The 18,323-nt window shown below is 42.0% G+C and overlaps 1 protein-coding gene across 1 annotated transcript in view; it reads right to left on the bottom strand.

Annotated features, from left to right (window-relative positions):
* Positions 1 to 18,323, bottom strand: part of ADAMTS5 (ADAM metallopeptidase with thrombospondin type 1 motif 5) — an 84,833-nt gene that overhangs the window by 29,394 nt on the left and 37,116 nt on the right. Inside the window, exon 3 of the mRNA XM_078658378.1 lies at positions 11,844 to 12,011. Within this exon, the coding sequence (XP_078514504.1) occupies positions 11,844 to 12,011 (168 nt within the window). The remainder of the gene's footprint in view (positions 1 to 11,843; positions 12,012 to 18,323) is intronic.

Raw genomic sequence — 18,323 nt, forward strand, 5'->3', positions numbered from 1 at the left:
GACACAAATGAAAAAAAATTGAAAAAGGGAAAATAAATCTTTCTTTAAAAAAATGACACATTGGCCCACTAGTTCATAGCAAAGAAGTGTACAACACTTGTAGGAGATATGCACTTTGTGCATCCGCGGATTCATGTCACTCACTGTGAGGGGAGCCAATGGCTGAAGGGAACTGACCCATTCCTTTATGCTGTATTCTGCGGTTGGGGGAAGTAAAATGAATGAAACATTTAACAGACCAGAGGATAAAGAGGGCTCACTGAAAGCAGACATGCCTTTAATTTAGGTCTAATTAATGACAAACCTATAAATTGTAGCTACTAAACTGTAAGTTGATTTTTAGTTATTTACATTTTAAAGTAAACAAACATTTTTGGGCCCCAGTTTGTATACTTTGACGTCTTTTACTTCAACTAAATTTACTGCAAGCCCACAAAACACAATGATAAATGAAGCGATTTATATTGTTAAAATATCTGTGCTATTAAGTGCTTTGATCAACACAGGTGACCGACTAACATCAATAACAGAATTACAATGTGTAACAAAAAGGTTTGTACCTATTGTAAGAAGTGAATAGACCATGGTATTTAAAGATCAAAATGCATTTTCGTTGTTCATGGAACAGTGTACAGAGGGAGGTCAAGTTGCTTCACATAGTCTATAAAGGAACTGCTCTCATTATGATGGAAGCACTGTTCACGGTAGAGTGAACGCCAGTGTGCTTACTGCAGGCTTGGGTTTTCCGAACGATCACAAATAAAGTTACGCCAGTGTACAAAAAAGGGATAAATACTTTTATGCAGTGTTCCTCACTCAACCCTCTACAAAGTCTATAAGAACAGTCTGTCATCACTAATATTAGAGTGGATTGACTGGTTTGTTAGCTGTATCATTGTTCAATTTATTTAAAAGACTCACCAGTCACGAAACTGGAACTTTGCTATTTACCTTTCACTTAGGAGTGATTATATTTGTACAAGCAAGTGGCCTGTGAGTTGCAATACTTTTAAAAAGTTTAACACTGGGGCTCACAAATTGTGGAGGTCTGCCTGCCGATGTAATCATTATACAGCTCAGTACTTTTCTCAACTGTGTTTGAAACCACTTGTGTCTCATTTATTTTATTTATAAAGTTTTATATAGCGCGAACTTGATCCCGAAAGATATGAGAGCGCTTTACAATTTGAGGCAAAGGTAACAAATCAGAACATTAGTCTAACATTGGCTTTGTGTCATTGTCCTTCCTAAATGCTGGCTTCTGTTTGGTAAATAGGCTTTTTAGTCCCTCCTTGGTACTTGTCTCCATTTCTTACCGCCCATAAGGACTGGACTTTTTACTGGTCATGCTACACGGTCTGCTTTATCACGGCTAAGAGCACTATTTATTTTTTATTTTTTATGTGCAGTGTGGGACACTTTCACTTTTGCGGCTGCGCTTGTTTATTTAATTAATTTGCAGCACGGTCCGCCCCCTTTAGCGGCCTCGCTTGGTTATTTAATTAATTTGCTGTTTTCTTCTGCGTGAGGGGCACAGGCGGGGCAAGAGCCAGGCACGCCACACGTTTATTTGTAGTGCAGTCCGCTTTCACTTTGGGCTGTGCTTGTTTATTTATATAATTAATTTGCAGCGCGAGTATAAACTCTTCAGCCATGTTGGACTGCAGTACAAAATGGTTAAAAAAACGTACACAGGCTCTCAGTGTGATAGTAGCTACTAGTTGAAATGTGTTTAATGTGTAACTTAACATGTATTGTCTTTGCTTTAACTGTGATACAAGTCATCCCTAATTGATACGGCAATCTACCAGTGGATGAGGAAATATAATCAGCAACTATTCAACTTAACTGTTCTTAAACCACTTAATTCTAGACTGCCAAACACAAAACTAGGTTTTCAAAGGTGAAACTTCTAGAGTAAGAGCAGAGTCTGTGCTAGTTAGGAAGGACCCTCCTTCACTGAGGGTGAAAAGTATATGGGTCAAACCTTTTCTCCTGGGGTCCAGACCTACAATGAATGACAGCACTGTTCTGGATTGAGGATGAAACAGCTTCCTGCTGCACTTGCCCGTGCCCTGGAGTGCTGATGACCACATAATGCTCCCTGGCTCTCTTAGTCTCCTATCCCATCCGTTGACAGCCGAACTCGTCGAGAGGGGCTAACTATGCAACTTTTCAACAGAGCGTTTCATCTGGACTCCGGTATCAGTGACCACAGTCTGTCTACTGTGCTTGAGGGGGTTGTCAGCCATATACATCTGCCTGGAACTGCGACGCAGGATACTGGACCTTGTGGTAGTCTGCTGTGGTGGTTGCACTGGCTGCAGTGGGGTCATTGAACAGCACCCAATGAACACCGGTGTCTTCCTCACTGTCATGTCATCTGCACACTTGGTAGTACAGGCAGATTACGTTTAGGGAGAGGGAGCAATCCTCAATAACATCCCTCTCATCTCCATATTAGATTGCACATTAACGTCACCCCATTCTGTGGCGGAAGGTGAAGTGGGTCTGACATACCACATAGTGATTGCCGATTGAGGCTTAGGTCACATGAAATTCACTTAAATTCACATTTAAATGCCCACTCCTATGCCCTCAACTGGAATTGTTGACCAGTACAACCAGGAGTGAAGAGGCCATTGTGATTTTACTTTCCTGAACTAGATAAAGAGGAGACTGACAATTGCACCCCTGGGCACATCGCTACACAACAGGAGAATACTGAAGACATACGGCACTACTTTAGACACCCTGGCAAGCTCCAGGCCGCCTGTCAGCATTGTCCTGCTACCTGTACACCCTCCTACTTCTCTTTGATGACAACCTCTTCCTCAACAAGCAGAGGCCACTCCCGATGATTTCTGTCCACACCAGGCTACTGCAACCACTCCTTGAACTTTTACATGCAGTTACTTCTAAATATACACAGCACCATACTCTCAACGGGTGAAGGCATGATACTGCCGCATAAATACACTGGAATATTTTGATATTATTGGTACCCTTAGCTCATAGCCCATATGTATGTGCCTACACTGGTGAGCCAGCTGTTGTTCTCCAAGGCTACAAAGATGAGAAACACTAGTCACAAGGAACAATGTCCAAAGCCCCTGAAGCTACATTAGACACCTAAATGAAGGAGATCTCAAACATCAGCCCTTCCATGGGGAAAGAGGAGCCTAAAGTCGGAAAGCCCAAAGTCACTGATATGTTGGATGAAGTAAAATGGAATGATGAAGAACCATACACTCTTCACAAATCTGGACACTGCCGTACAAAGACTGGTGGAAGTGAAAAAGAAACCGGTCTCTGCTTCAGATTGAAGCCAGGAGATTTGGTTCCTGTGACTCAAGTTGACAGACTTGAATAACCGCTCCAAGCATAATGTGTGAATTTACAGCATCCCAGCAGAAGCAGAAGAGGAAGAAATGGTGACCCACATGACATCTTTCATTCCCTGGAGTCTGGGCAATAACTTTTAGGAACCACTGGAGATCCAAAGGGCCCAAACAGGGACAGTGTGTCCCACCCTGTAATGGTTTGATTTCATAGGCATTGAGTTGGAGGTGCAATACTGCAGGTGGCATGGAAAAACAGCAGCCTTTTCTGTCTCAATCGCTTCATGATGAATGTCTTGGCAGACTACTTGCTTAATACTAACGTAAGGAGAGTGCTACTTCCATATTTAGAATACTGAAACCTTAAATTTGACCTGCTGGATCCTGCTACAGTGATTATCACCACAGACAGCGAATATGAGAATATGACGATCCGGAGGATCCCAAGAGATTCCTAGATGCTTTCTCCTATATGGAAGTGCCCACTGCTGATGCCACAACAGATACACAGCATATACACAACCCCCAGAATTAAGAGGACTCTCACCCCAGCCGAGATAAGTCACCTATGAAGTTCACAGCGGTATAAAAATGATGCCACTTGCTCCAACCAAAGCTGCTGACTCGGGAAGGGACCAAGCTCCCACAACTGCTGCTTCGGAATGGGATGTAGCACTAAGCATGCAGATGTGTCTTTGACTTGTGTTTGACCTTGAACATGTCTGTACATAGTTTAGCAATAATTAACATGCTGTAGAAGTTCAGTTCGGAACTATTGTGTTTCCAGTTAATTTCTGGTACTGTGATAGCATGTTCTCTGTTTATAGGGCTCTATTGAATTTGCATGTTTATTTTCTATTATGTACATGCTGGACTCAAGTACACAATGGTTATTAATGGGTGGGAATCTTCCATCACTCTGTCTCTTCCACTGCATGAACTACATATTTATTTATTTATAACGTTTTATATAGCACCAACATGACCCTTGCGGGCATCAGAGTGCCATGAAACTAGACATTGCTGCACTATCTATACGCCCATGCCACCCATTCATGGCCACACTTATCTGCCTCCGAAGCCTTGGTCACTCCATAGCCATCTGTCTGGGCATTGAGGATAGGGTAGGTGCCAAGTCCCTCCTGCCGCCCCTGAGACTACTTCTCATTGAGTTTCATAGACCTCACCTGGTCAGTCGTATGAATGGGCAAACAGTTCACAGGTTACAGTAAAAGTAGACCACCAAATCAAGTAGGGATCATCCCCTGAACTCTTCTCACCCCCGCCACAACTCCCCTTCCATTACTTCCCAAGCCCCTCACAGCCACAGCTAAGGATATCCTTTCAACCTCAGATGCCCTCCCATGCTGAAGCCCAAGTACCCAAAGATACAGGATGAGAAGTGCCATTGTATCACCCCAATACCATTACGCACAGTTCACAAGACTATCTCCACACCAGTCTGCACTGATACACTGACTGTCCTCTCACTGAACATTGATGGGTTAGCTCACTCTGTGAAGCTAAAGAAGATCCTGACTTACTTGAATGGCAAACAATTTGGCATCACTCTGCTCAAAGAGGCTCACCTACTGGAGGTAGAAATGGCCAACTTAAATGTGACAGGGTGAATAAGGTCATCAGTATTATTGGCATGCCTATCTCTATCACCAGACGCAGTGGTTATTTTGAAAAAAGATAGCTGCTGGGGCTCTCACGAGTAGCTTGCACCAGCCCATTTCTCCTGTTAGCGCCACCTAAAACAGAACCAACTATGAACCATGAAAGTGGGGAGAGGATGTATCATAATGGCTGGAGCTGTCGACTTTAGAGCTGTGGGGACAGGTTCAAGTCTCAGCGTCGGCACAAAATGCTGTGATTCTGGCCAAATCACTTACCCCCACATCATCATTTTTCCATTTTGCGATTCCTTAATTGCGAAAATTAAGGAATCACAATTAAGTAATTGCAAAATGCAATTCATTAAGAAATTCGCAAAAAAAGTGTGATTTCTTAAAATTCCTTATTTGCGATTCTCTAATTGAGAATCGCAATTAAGGAATTTCTACCCATTCATTCCTATGGGCCTAGAGGCCCATAGGAATGAATGGGAGGGCATTCTCAATTTGCAATTCATCATTGTGAATTCGCAAATTGAGAATGCAATTTCAAGGGTGCAGGGGTGTCCAAATGACACCCTTTTGCAGCCCTGAAATTTGATTTTGGATACATCTTACACACACACATGCCCCAAGGGCATGTGTGTGTGTAACATGTAACAATGAAAAATGCATTTAAAAGCATTTTTCTACATTTTCGAAAATTACCATGAAGGTCAACTTCATGGTAATTTGCATTTCTAATTTGCGAATTCGCAATTTCTAAAAGTATGATGAATTGCATTTAAGGAATCTCAAATTGAGATTCCTTAAATGCATTTGCAATTTCAGAAATTGCAATTGTGCAATTTCTTAATTTGCCAATTTCTGAAAAAGGTTGGTGCATCCCAAACCAGGAAATTGCATTCGGAAACGGCCGAAAAATGTGATTCGCACCGTTTGCGAATGCAATTTACCTTGATGCATGTGGGCCCTTAATCTCCCTGTAAAGGAATGTGTCCTTAACTGGTGCTCATAAAGAGTGCTGGTGTTAATGATTAAGTGCTGGATCTGAGCACAGGAAACCCCTGTCTCCAATTAAGCACTGCAGAGACATGAAATCCACATCTACACAAAATGCGGTGTTGCAATCCTTCAGTGCAAGCCTCTACTCTACAGTACAAAGTGATATGCAATTGCCTACGTTTTAACCGAAATAAAAGTAGCAGAAACACTCTGGGTGGTGCAGGATGTGGCTTGACAGTTTTCAGTCTCACCTCTGAAAGTCTGAAGCCCTCGTCCAGTACTCTGCAGAACACTATCTCAGTTTTGCTAAATGTCATGTAATGTCTTTGAACACTCCTGTACAGCTTGATTGTACAGCTTCTGCAATTTAAAGTTAGATCTCCTTGGCAGCTTAACTTGTTTTTACACTTCTTAGTGTGCTGTTCTTTCTTTCCATGTACAGAGATGAGCTTTTTTCTGATGTACAGGATGTGCTATTTATATTACAGGAAACTGCATTGGAGGAAAATGCTTTTAAAAATGTTTTAATACAAGACCTCGGAATAGACGGAGTAAAGAACGAGGGATATGTGCACAAAAATTCCAGTGACTTATTTCAAGCAACAAGGCCAATCTACCCCCTGGACTCTCCTGGTGCAGCCAGACTTGTCCAGTGTTCATCCCAATCCTTGCAATGCAAGCGCCATTTGGGCTGCATAAAATGTGTCAGGATGACAGCATGGCTGTGTCTCCTATTAATGACTGAATAATAAAGTTGGCCTTAGCGAACTAATCCCCGAATTTATGGCACAAACTAGTTAAATGTAAGTGCAGTGATTTTAAACACGAATAACATGAATGAATACAAATGCTAGTATTAAAATGTTGTATGTAATACACTCTCTAACCCGTGGGATTGTGATCTGAACATTTTGTTTTAGAGATTATTTAAACAACAGGTATCCTCTTAACACTTAAATATATCACAGGCACCACAGAGGATGCACAGCGGACTCTAAAAAGTGGTGCAAAGTAACATCTAGCACATTTTGTTTATCAGAGTGAATTTTAATAGACTAAGATGCTTTCATTTAAACATAGAGAACTCCCACTCTTTCCTATTTTGCAGCTTAAGTTTGTTTTTATGTACTCAACTATCCTACATTTGCCATTTAATGACCATATCGGGCATCATTAAGAGGCCCCTGGTAGCACTTTTGCGCCTCTGGAGCGTCACTTTTTTGAGGCTTCGGTGGCGCAATGTGCCGCAGCATATTTAGAAGGACATGCAGAGCCACTTTACAGGCTTTTCAAGGCCTTCTAAATATGTACCCCTTTCATGCAGAACACTGAAATAAAGGGGCAATCCATGAGGATTTCTGTTGGTGTTCCCCTGCAACACCCATGGAATCTGAAGCATTCCCAGATTTACATGGAATTGTAAACCTGGGAATACATCAGATTCTAAGGTCACCCCAGAGGTGGTGTTAGGGAGGTGCAACGAGGAGAAATATCCTTGTTCTGCAGCACACATAGAAAGAGGAAAACACCTGTCGTGATTTTTTTTGTGCATGAAGGTGTGCCTTCCTGCACAAAAACACCCCTATAATGCAGGCAACCTCGCACCTTGACTCAAGGGTGCCTGCATGAGTCCACAGCAGCTTATTGTGCGTCTCCACAGGGGAAATGGACATGAATGCACTATCTCATAGATACAAGACATTACTGCCCTTTCCTTTTGAAGCAGACGATTCCTTGCGGCACTGCCCGTGCCAAAATCTCATAAGTGAGACCCAACATTGTAACCCCTTCGGCGCTCATGACGAGCCCAGCTCGTCATGAGCGTAACGTGCCCTACGCGGATGACGAGCCCAGCTCGTCATGTAACGCGGGGTTTTTAAAATCGCAGCGCGCAGCTGGAAAACCGCTAGCGCGCATGCGGTTAAAAGGGTGTCCTGTGTGTACTGCTCAAAATGTGCTCACAATCAAGAACAACCAGTCTTCCAGGAGCTACGCACAACAACATGTGGCGTGAACAAACAGTAGACACTTAAGTCTCACTTACAGACCTCAAATCAGGAGGGCTATTAGTGTTTGACCAACATACATCAACAATGAGGCTCAAAAATGAAATGCTTTCTCTAGTGCAAAGACCCCACTGACCCCCCCTAATGCTAGTACAGCTTTTCTAGTTTAGTAAAGTCCGTTAAACTGTAACTCACCATTTGTGATAGTTCACAACTTTACGGAGTTTGTTTCAGAAGGTCTTTGTGTAATGAAGGTAAATGTATGGCGCCTCTCAAAAGGTGCTATAAGAATATGTAAACCTTAATTATACCCTGTAGCCAATGGACTATCCATAAGAGCACAATACCACACAGTTTCCAACCCAGAGAGCATAACCAGAAGCTGGACAGAGTTCAGAATTCCATGTGTCATAACCTGGGGAAATAATTCACACACAGAATCTGACTACATTCATTACACTGGCGACAGATATAATACTTCCAGAAACTAGAAAGCCTCCACTCTTCCCAAAGGAAACAGACTGAGACTCAGGTCATTTAGGGGCTTATTTATGAGCACCCTGTGTCACTTTTGCACCACGCAATGTGGTACATGCGTGACACAGGGCACTCAATCTGATTTATGAAGCCACGCAAAGCAACCCTATGTGGCTATGCGCGGCCTCATAAATCATGAGTAAGGCAAAGCAGTGCAAATCGCTGTGTCACCTTACTCATCACCCGGGAGGCATTCCATGTTACCCCACATAACTCCCATGGAATTTGATGCTGCCCCAGATTTACAAGATCATCCAAACTTGGGTAAGCGCAAACCCATGTGCCTCCAGAGGTTTGGTGTAATGAGGGGAAATATGTTTACTGCTCCTCATTTTTTCATCTTTCTATGTTTGCTGTACTCTGCAGCAAACATGGAAAGAGGAAAATGCCTCAGAGGATGGTTCATGTGCAGGAAGGTGCCCTTCACTACACAACAACAATCCTGCATGCAACGGAGACACTCTTGCACCACAGTGCAGGGGTGCCTACGTTAGTGCTAGGCTGCCCAAAGGGTGCCAAGGGAGAAAAGACAGGAATGCACCATATTGCTTAAATACGGTGCATTCCTGCCCTTTCACTTTGGTGGAGGGCAGGGCAGTGTAGCAGGGTGCCTTGCTGTGCTGCCCATGCCAACATCCCAGAAATAAGCCCCTTAGGCTGCAATTCCCCTAACTACATGAGTCTTAGGTTGCATCAAGAGCACAACTCACTTACCCATTCTTCGCAAATGCTCAAGAATAAACAATCCTTGGAAACGTAATAGCAAGAACACAGGAATTGTTTATGTACACACCCAGGCATTCCCGGGGTCCAGTCTCCTGCATACAGCTTTGAGAAAAACAAAGCTTGTGGATGTTGAAGGCAGTGATTGTAGGGTATTAGTTGTGTGTACATATTTAATGCACCAAATTGCTCAGCTATTGTGGAATGGTGTGATGGCTGGCTTGCCTGATCCCTAGTACCACTCCTCTTTGAAGCTTTGTCATCCAGTGTAGTTAGCTGATTCATGTTTTTTACTTCATCCTTTGCTTACTCACAGTCACATCTCACTGCATTTTTTCTCACATAGCAAGAGTTATCGATGACATGATGATAGCAAGGACACATTTAATGTAGTTTGATTTTTCTATTTCATTCTATTCTATTTTTTGCGGCACTTGTATAGCGCTTGGCTACCATTAGGCATCTCAGCGCTGTAAGAGCGGTACAAACCAATGGAGCAATTTAGGAGGATCTATTCTGGAAGATCCAGTTCTTTAACAACTTCCAAACAGGCACAATTATTGAAATGTTAAGTGGCTTGGGTATCTGATTAAATATTCTAGTGCACTCATTTAACCCACAAGAGAAGTGCACGTTCACTTAACTCCAGCAAACTTTTAGTCTACATGGAAAGTCATTAATATCAAGAGAATGGATGTCCTGTGCAACAGAGTGTGTACAATGTGCTCCCATTCATTCTTTGGAAGTCATTGAGGGCAGATATAGTGATTAAAGAATGAGACAAAGCAAAAGAGAGCCTTGTCATGCTTGGGGAGGTTTATACTGATCTGCTGGTTGATAGCCACAATAGCTCCCATGCCTCTGTCGCTTTACATGGTAAATAAATGGCTGCACCCTTCCCCTGCTGCACTACAATGGAAGAGGTAAGCTTTTTAAAAAAAAAAACAGAGCAAGGTGTGTTAACTTTCGGCAATGTAAGTTCTGTAGTGCTTCAAACTCAAATGAAGTGGGTTTCTATTCTTTAACACATCACATTTAAATCTATCTTTCTTACTCGGTCACATCATCGCGTTATTTATTTTTCATCATATGTTTTCAAATATGAAATGAAATTCGAAAAAGGACCACGCTCACTGTTTGGTCTCTGAATGGAAATTCCCATCTGGAGTAAATTATTTTTGTGTTGACACTCAGAACAATAGTCCTTGGATAAAACGCTACCACTTTTTGTGACAATAGGTTTGGATCGCATTTTTGTGTCTATACTGTTGATTTACTTGTATTCCAATATAACACTATTGCAAATTAAGGTCCCTATTCACAAAGTCTTTTCTGGGAGTAGGTGTGAATTACCACAGGCGTAGGTATGATATACTCCTGGATGTGGAGGAATAATATATAAGTATTCACAGACAAAAGGCCTGTGATTTAGCACAAGTATGGTCAATTGATTTCACTGGTCAGATGCAAATGTAATAGGGTTAGGGAGCTACATGCCTAACCTTTTAAATATAAAGAATGGAAGAAAGAAAAATGTATATGAAATGAAGGGAGTCCTCTGAGCAAACTAGTTGACCAGAACTGTATTTCTAAATGTATATTTATTATGACTCTTTCCCATTTGGAGGTACGAGACAGTGTGAGCAGATAGGGAAATTCGCAAGTAACAGCTGGGCACACAGGTGAGTTTCCTTTATCAGCTTGCTCAACCTGGTGATAGAGGTTATATTTATGGGAGGTTTTCTTAAGTAAGTTTCTGAGGCAACAGTGGTTTCTTACTAGTGAAATCTGTAATAGTAATTTAAGGGAGAACTGCCAGCCTTTTACACTCCACTGATCAGTGTGGCTGACGTGATATTAGTCATCCATTTTGGCTCACACATCTTATGTAAAGTGCTTAAGGCTGCTCCCTTAGCACAATGTAGAGCAAATACCTAGATCTCAAATTTCCCTTGCTAGGTTATAGCTATATAAATGTCAAAACTGAATACAGTCTTATGCCCGATTCTATTCTCTTTTGAATGATGCCTTTCAAAAAGGCTCTGCATTGGTGAGCATCGTTAAACAAAACTCAGATTTAACATTTTAATTTTTCCCTAAATTATGCAAATCACAGCATATAAACTGATGGAAACATTTAACACAAAGGCAGAAAAACGAAGTCAATTCTTTTTTCAGAATGGCATTTTGCATAGATTTTGGCACATTATTACGAAGTTCTTTTCAGGAAGCAAGCAGTGGTCATCTCCACTGTATGATTATCTGGGTAGCCAATGATGGATTGTGAGTGTTGGGGCCATGTGTGATGCTCAGGATAAGCACTGACTATGGAAATGTTATATATTTAGATATGTTGCCTGAAAATGTGTCCTTTGTGGTATTCTGTAAACCTGGCATGGATTTGGCAATCTTGAACCAATGGTGGACAGCCCTAACCTATATAATCATATTGTTTTTTAGATAATTGGTCATTTTGTAACTTTTGTTAAAGTATCCAGAGCTGAAACACATCTTTGAGATATGATTAACTACTGAGTGAGTATATACTAATCAACAGCTGCATTATATGACATATGATTCCCTTCTACAGAGCGAAAAATAATCATGCATACCATGGCCATCATCCATGAATTCGGTAATTGTTGTTGTTGTGCATTTCGACCAGGGCTTGGATGCATCGATGCTGGTAAGCACTGAAGACATCAAACGTTTATCTTTCATGGAGCCAAAGTTTTCTTTACAAAAATCAGAGTCGTCATGGGAGAGTCCAAGCAGGTGCCCTAGGAGAGGAAAATGGAGATAGACATCATAAATGGCAATTAATGTACACTATTGCAAATATGGCAGCGGTGATTTAATTTTATTCAATTGTGTTTCACATATGGTGTTTCTTCATATAAACTGTCGTGAGGGTACGTGGTCTTGATGATAACTGCTGATGTACATGTTTCTAGATCTCGCAATACTTTTAAATGTCTCAACTGTTATTAATTATCAACCAATTGTGTGTGTGTATATATATGTATATATATATGTATAGAGATATATGTATATATAGTACATATATATACATATACATGCAAAGTGAAACAACACTAACTTAAAAGAAAAGGTAGGTTTGACGATCATAATCAAGGAGAACACTGAACAGATTCAAATGTTTTGACATTTTAACACATAATGTTCCGTATTGCAGGTTTTGTCAATGACATTTATATAATCACAAAAATCTTTACTAACTTTGGGCCTGATTTTGATTTTGGCAGATTTGGTCCCACCGTCACTTTTTGGCAGTCCGCCCGCTCTATTGAGATGTTAGTGGGTCCATGGTCGAAAGACCTCCCGAGTACCGCCAACTCCACCAGGAATTTTCACCCTCATCAACGGCATCATAGGCAGAAACGGCTGTCGGCGGGAGTCCAGCCAAGATTACCGCTGTGCCAATCATGATGTGCTGTTCTATAGAGGAAACTGTGGCAGTGATACCTCCTACTTTGAGTTCATGAAATCTAAGGAAATGAGGTAGAAACTGACTGTTTTTTCTGTTTCCTACTTTGATTTCTGTCTTGAACCCCATTGTACAGGTTCTCCCTTTGCTGCTACTACATGACCACGATGCTAATCAACTCAGTTGTCGCCTGGAGTTTCTTTTACACTTGTCTTACCATGAATAATTTGTAGACAATTGCTTAAGTCGTGTGTATTTTTACATTGCTCTTACATGTATTTTTTATGTGTAATACATTAGTGTACATTTTACAACTTATCAAGGTAAAATGAACATACCTGTATTGACACTTGAAAAAAATATATGTTGTTGTGGTGATTGTGGTGCCTGTGGGTGTGCATTCAATAGTGTGTGTGTGTTGTAGGTGTTGTTTGTGTGCTATGTAATATGTAAGAAAAGGAGCAAAACATATTACCTACTAATATTTTAGAAACGAACACAACATATATGTGCATTGACACATAAATCAGTAGTACATATAGGCTCCACTTCACCAGGGACTCCAGGGCCGGACTGGGAACCTAAAGCGGGCCTGGCAAAGTGCTCGGCCGCCCCCCCCCTGTGGGTTTGGGGGTATAGCAGAGCTGTTTGCCAGGGCCGGTTTCGACCGATTTTGTTACAAGGGCCGATATTGCAGCTATACTGCAAAAACGGCCCGGTAACAAAGACAGCCCCTATGGGACACAAAACTGGCCCCCACCCTGGTGGCCCACCATGGAAATGCACAGTGCGCGCTATGGCCAGTCCGGCCCTGAGGGACTCACTCCATCAGCAAACGGCTGCTAGAAAGACACCAGCACAACAGAGACATCTAAATAGGCTTGGCGAAAACCTGTAGATATGGCAGTGATAGAGTACTATTTGCCAGAAGAGGAGTAGCCTCGGGAAACAGTCTTTCAATGTGGATGGCGGTTCAGCCAGCACACACATAAATACTGTGGTCGGGATACCGTCAGATTGATGAAGTAATTGGATACTCTGCCGTGGAGAGATGACTGGAGTCCAGCCAAGATCTAATGCAGGCCCTTTATTTGAAAGGATATTCTTACCATAACCAGCTATGGTTAAGGTTCAAAACATAATACGTCTCCAATGCATTGTCCTATATCTTTCTTTTAAATATGCCTGCTTGAATGTCTCAGTGCAGTGGTTCATGCACACCTGACCTCAAAGTCAATGTGCACATTCAAGAATTTGAAAATGTTGCTTCGAACAAGGGCTAGAGAGGTCTGTCAGCAATGTCTTAAAACCCTATACCCACTGACCTTCCAAAGTTACCAAAGTAAAATGAATCTGAATATTTTCGCTCGGCACTTAGAGACTGTTGTAGCAGAAGTTGTGTCTCTATTAAATGGTGCGATTTGCATCTGTAAATGATTAAGGTAAAGATTTCATTACATTTTTGTGAAACTCGCAAAAGTCAGTAATAGTCTTAATAATCCTTTGTGAAAAGACAACATATTTATATTGTGAATTTTCACAAGGCACTTCCTGCCACACTTGTGCTGTTTCAAAATCCTAGAAGAACTGGAAAACGTAGATGTTCCCAAATGCAAAATTACTCTTTTTTTCAAACTCATAAAGATGATCTTTATATCACTTCAGATATCCTTTACCAATTTATTTCAGTGATTCTTCTTGTCTAGTAGGGGCGCAAGGATTCCATGAGCCCTGGTGCATACAAGGAAAATGGCCTCCTTGACTGTTGTTAGGTTAGTAAAATACAGCAATTATTGGGTTTCATTGGGCTCCTCAGGGCTCTGGCTCCCGGTGCCACTGCACCTGCTACAACAACTGTAGCTACACGCATGCTCTTGTCAAGCATATTGAAATGATTTGTCGTTGCGGATTAAATCAGGCACTTGCAATAAAAAATTTGCAAATCGAATATATTATACAGAAACCACATTTTGTTCTGATCTAGTGACACAGGTTTCTTGTTGCTATTAAATGAATGCACTTACTTAAGTGCACTTATTGAAGTGAAATCTGTTCATAAACGTCATTGCCTAACTAACTTAAGTGTGCAGAAAGTATGCAGAGGAAAGAGGACATGGTATAAGCTCTACAGGTTTGTAATGTACACTGCCATAGAATGTGATTTTTAAACTGACCAAGTAATCGTTGAGCATTTTTTAGACCTGCTCGGGGTCTTCACCATGCCCAATATATGTCTGGTATTTCACTCCACAATAGCTCACAATAGCCCTGCTAAACCTTTCTGTACAACCAGTATCCCGCGAGCCTGACCTGCAGTAAAGACTGAACGAGCACGAATGACGCTCTGAGGCAGCAGCGTCTAATTACATTGTCACCGTGGAATAACACCATAACTCATCCATGGTACACTGTCACCTAGGAAGGGGTGATCGGCATTTGGCTAAGCGAGGGAGGAAATTGACCATAGCAATCAAGGTCAAATTGCTTTCCTCTGCTAGAATCAATTTGTGACAGGACTGTTGCATGAAGGAAGCTAACCATTTTAACTAGGTTCGAGCAATACATAGTCCTTAAGATTGTCTAATAAACAGTAATTTAGCGAACACAACAAAATTACTGAAAAATGATAGAGTTCAATATGCTTCCTTTTCCTTACAGTTCACCATGTGCTTCTGTATGGCCAGCTCAACAATTTGACAAGCCTCCTATTGCTAACAAATTTCATCTTGACAAAGTAGGGATTGAAATTTGAAGGCATTGCCCTGCAATAGGGTAATTTCATAATAGGGTGAGAACAGCAACAAACAATCAGAGGATTTAGCAGGAGGGCATGCTTCAAAAGATGCAATACAAAGGGCTAGATGCACTTTATTTGTTATGCCTATATGTGCCAAAACCTCTCTGACAGCTGACACCGTGAAATCTATTTACTGCTGCTGAAAGGCCACCTTGGATGTGGGCTTTTGCAAGTGGATACATCTAAGAAACTACAGACAATAGGGAAAGATATGGCTAGAACATGTGGTGTTACATAATTTTGCTCACAAATAAGGTTATACATTATGAGTAATCAGACACCTATCCAGGTAATTTCTCACAAACTATGTGCACAGTGTGTGGTGCGCCTTGGCGTTAACTTTAGATGGGCTCCTTTGAATCACAATGTGCACTTGGACATGTAAAGAGTAAAAAGGCCATAACTCATAAAGGATGACACGTCAAACACCAAAAACCTGTCCTGTGGGCTGATTCAAAATGCAAATGGCCCTTGCAAAAGCTGGAATCTGAAAAGGGTTGACCCATTGGCCGTCTCTATATGGCTGATTCACAAAACACTTTATTAGTACAGGAAAAGGTACTAAAGAAACTCTTTGTTGCATATGTGTTACATGCCTTCGTGACTTGTCCCTGAAACGTCCAGCTCCCTGGTAGTAAAAGTACAAAGAAGGCACAGCCCTTTCTATGTCTACTAAAGTATTTGAAACTTATGCGAGTATTAGAGCTCATTTACACTTTTAGATTTTTGGGGGCTAATTTACAAAGGCATTTTAGTGTACATAAAAGAGTACTACAAGAGTGGGCTACTTTGGGTAACACCTAAATGCCTTTGAGAATAGGCAGTATGTATGCTGTTCTATGGGGTGATTCAAAATGTGAATGGCTCTTCTAAAAAGCAATGGCTCGGGGCGCGGGGGTGTTGGGTGGAGGGGTGCAAAAGGTCCTCTCTGCTCTTTCTTTTTTTTTAAATCTGCCAGGTACTCTAGGCCTTAAAGTGGTTTCAACTTGTAAAGGGTATTTATTACTATCTTCCTGGAGTTGCAGTGGCAGGAACGATATTCTTTCTGAGTGTTTGTAATGCCAAATTAATAAACAGAAAGCAAACTGGACACTGTCGCAATCAACTGTTTGTATTATTTCCTCTGAGACAGAAGAAGTGTCAAGAAAAGGGTGTCATTATGCTTTCTATTTAACAGCAGACCCCCTTATGGGCAGTGGTGTAACAATAGCCCCCGCACCCTCCACGGTGCGTGGGGGTCGCTGAGTTCCAGGGGCCTCCTCCAGCACTGTGTACGTGCAGTGGGGCCCTTGGCCGTAAAGCTCCTGAGTCTGGAATGTGGGGGCCCCCCTCCGTGAACTGTGCAGGGGGGCCCTCAAGTTTCCTTATGCCACTCATTATGGGGTGCAGAGTCTCTGTAGGATAAGATCCCACAATATTCTGCCTGATGAAACAGAAGGACTTCAACAGAATGCCACACCCACTGCAGCCTGCAGGAAGCCATAATCACAGGAAGGTCCCCAGAAGCAAAGTGATGATGCAAGGGTCCCATGGCAACTACCGGTCAGCCCCCTAACGTTGAAAGGAGAGTGCCTTCAAGTGCAGCTGCACACGACATCCTGCTCCAGGGGCCAAAAGTGCCAAGTTGTGGCTTTCCACTCCCGCTAACTCGCATCGGCCTTGACCTTGCACTCCGGTGTGCCTGACATCCTGGATCTGAAAGGTCACAGGATGCGGGACTGCTTCTGAAAATAAGAGATTGTTTATTCTACCGTCCAGGGTGGCACGGTTGCACTGAGATCAGCAAAAGTACAGAAAACCCCCAAACCGCAGCATCAGCTAAAGCAAAGTTCCTTGTTGTGTCTGGGACGCTTCCTAAACCTTTTTGGCTGAACATTTCGCTTTGATTTGAGATCGCCCCGCTTCTGCTTCATAATCATTTTCCCAGCTGCAATGGAGGAAGCTCTCAGCTTCCAGTCACACCGGGCAGAAATGGGAATTAGAGAAAAGGAAACTTAGACACGTTTAAGAGTGAGTTCAATTATTCTAAATCAAGTTGTTTTGTTGACATTGTACCTTTTCAGCCCGCAGGATCTGTTGCAAATTGGCCTGGCTCCAGAGACCCGGTTATTTTTAAACACACACGTGTGCAGCAGGTGGAACGATTTCAGCCTAACAGTTTAATAAAAAGATTCATGAGCTGGCCAAGAATTTTCTGTAAAAATGTTAACTGGCATTAGCGAGCGATCTTCGTGCAGGTCGTGTTTATGTTTGGAGAGGGCCGACCCGGCCCCCTCTGTCCCATGTCTCACCCACCCCAGGGAATTCGTGCTAAGCACTTCCCTTTGCTCTTGAAAGGTATGTGTTAATGTTGGAACCAGAACCTGCGGTTTTAGGAACAGATGTTTGGAATGCATTTTAGAAAATCACGTTAAGAAAACTTTTAAGTTTGTTCTGCTTGTAGGTGAAGGTGTCACACATGCAAATTGCCAATCTGAATGCTTACCATCTGCAAACAAGTCTTTCCCATGTGCACGCAAAGAGATGCTTACAGAGGCCTTTTAGGAACACACGAAAAACATTAAAGAAAGAAAAGCAACTTGCATGTGGAAGTCTGAAAGAAAATGGAATAGGAGGGAAAAGAATGTGCTTCTGATAGTTATTTATAGCTCAGAGCCTACCTATCCATAAATCATAATTATCCTCCCTTCTGCTGAGTGACACCGATAAAGAATCCGTTCGCTCATTACTTGGGCAAAAAACTATGCATTTTTAATGAGAATAATGAGGCTGTTGCATAATTTAGTCAAGAGAAGCCAGAAGGTCTATGAAGTTCAACTTTCTTCTAATTGGCTGAATTTTTGCTAA

The sequence above is a fragment of the Lissotriton helveticus genome, chromosome 8 (genome assembly GCF_964261635.1).
Source record: "Lissotriton helveticus chromosome 8, aLisHel1.1, whole genome shotgun sequence".
NCBI lineage: Eukaryota > Metazoa > Chordata > Amphibia > Caudata > Salamandridae > Lissotriton > Lissotriton helveticus.